The sequence below is a fragment of the Mercenaria mercenaria genome, chromosome 4 (assembly GCF_021730395.1).
Source record: "Mercenaria mercenaria strain notata chromosome 4, MADL_Memer_1, whole genome shotgun sequence".
NCBI lineage: Eukaryota > Metazoa > Mollusca > Bivalvia > Venerida > Veneridae > Mercenaria > Mercenaria mercenaria.
In genome coordinates, this window is record NC_069364.1 from 79,848,261 (window position 1) to 79,849,472 (window position 1,212).

The 1,212-nt window shown below is 41.5% G+C and overlaps 1 protein-coding gene across 1 annotated transcript; it reads left to right on the forward strand.

The window, feature by feature from the left end:
• The first annotated feature begins 687 nt into the window (after window positions 1-687).
• On the forward strand, window positions 688-1,212 carry LOC128556676 (uncharacterized). The gene has a single exon (XM_053542291.1). It carries the CDS (start codon window positions 688-690, stop codon window positions 1,210-1,212), a length of 525 nt encoding a protein of 174 aa, XP_053398266.1.

Here is a 1,212-nt window from a genome sequence, read left to right on the forward strand (position 1 = left end):
CACACACTCAAAGCTTACACATCAGGACAAAACGAACAACACACACACACACACACACACACACACACACTCAAAGCCAACACATAAGGACAAGACGAACAATAAGCATACACACACGCGCGCACACAAAGTCAACACACAAGGACAAAACGAACAAACAAAGGAACACAGTGGGGCACCGCCTTGGAACGGTCAGTGGCAAAAACACCACTGGGGAGCTTAAACCGGTTTATGGTGCGCACCCAACCTCACTCTTATCCCAACCATGTTCCAAAGACATGGGACAGTGTAAATAAAAGTAATCCCCTCCAGGTGAATCTCTAACACACGTAATGGAAACAAAAAGGCATGGCATGTAAAACACAAAAATGCTCGTGTATAAATATATAAAAAGCAAACCTTAAGAACCAAAAACGTATGTACTCAATGCCTTTTCAGAAGACAGAGCAACAAGAGAAACACCCTTAAGGGCCCGACGAAACAGGCCAGAAGACAAATATCAAGGCGCATTTATTAAAGAAGGTTGACCTGATAACTTATTACAGACGTTAGACCATATAATATAACGTATGTACGACACCATGTATCACAGAAGGTTGACCATATAACGTACGTACGTCACCATGTATCATACAAGGTTGACCATATAACGTACGTACGGCACATACTTTGTACGGTCTACCTTCTATGATACATTGTTCCGTATATACGTTATACGGTCTACCTTCTGTGATACCTGGTGCCGTACATACTTTATATGGTCAACATCCTATGATACCTGGTGCCGTACATACTTTATACGGTCAACCTTCTATGATACATGTTGCCGTACATACGTTTTACGGTCTAACTTCTGTGATACATGTTGCCGTACATACGTTATACGGTCTAACTTCTGTGATACATGGTGCCGTACATATGTTATACGGTCAACCTTCTGTGATACATGGTGCCGTACATACGTTATACGGTCTACCTTCTGTGATACATGGTGCCGTACATACGTTATACGGTCTACCTTCTGTGATACATGGTGCCGTACATACGTTATATGGTCAACCTTCTATGATACATTGTGCCGTACATACGTTATACGGTCTACCTTCTGTGATACATGTTGCCGTACATACGTTATACGGTCAACCTTCTATCCAAAATCATGGAAAGATGTCTGTGTTTTACCTGTTTGGCATAATAGTATGTTTAAAATAA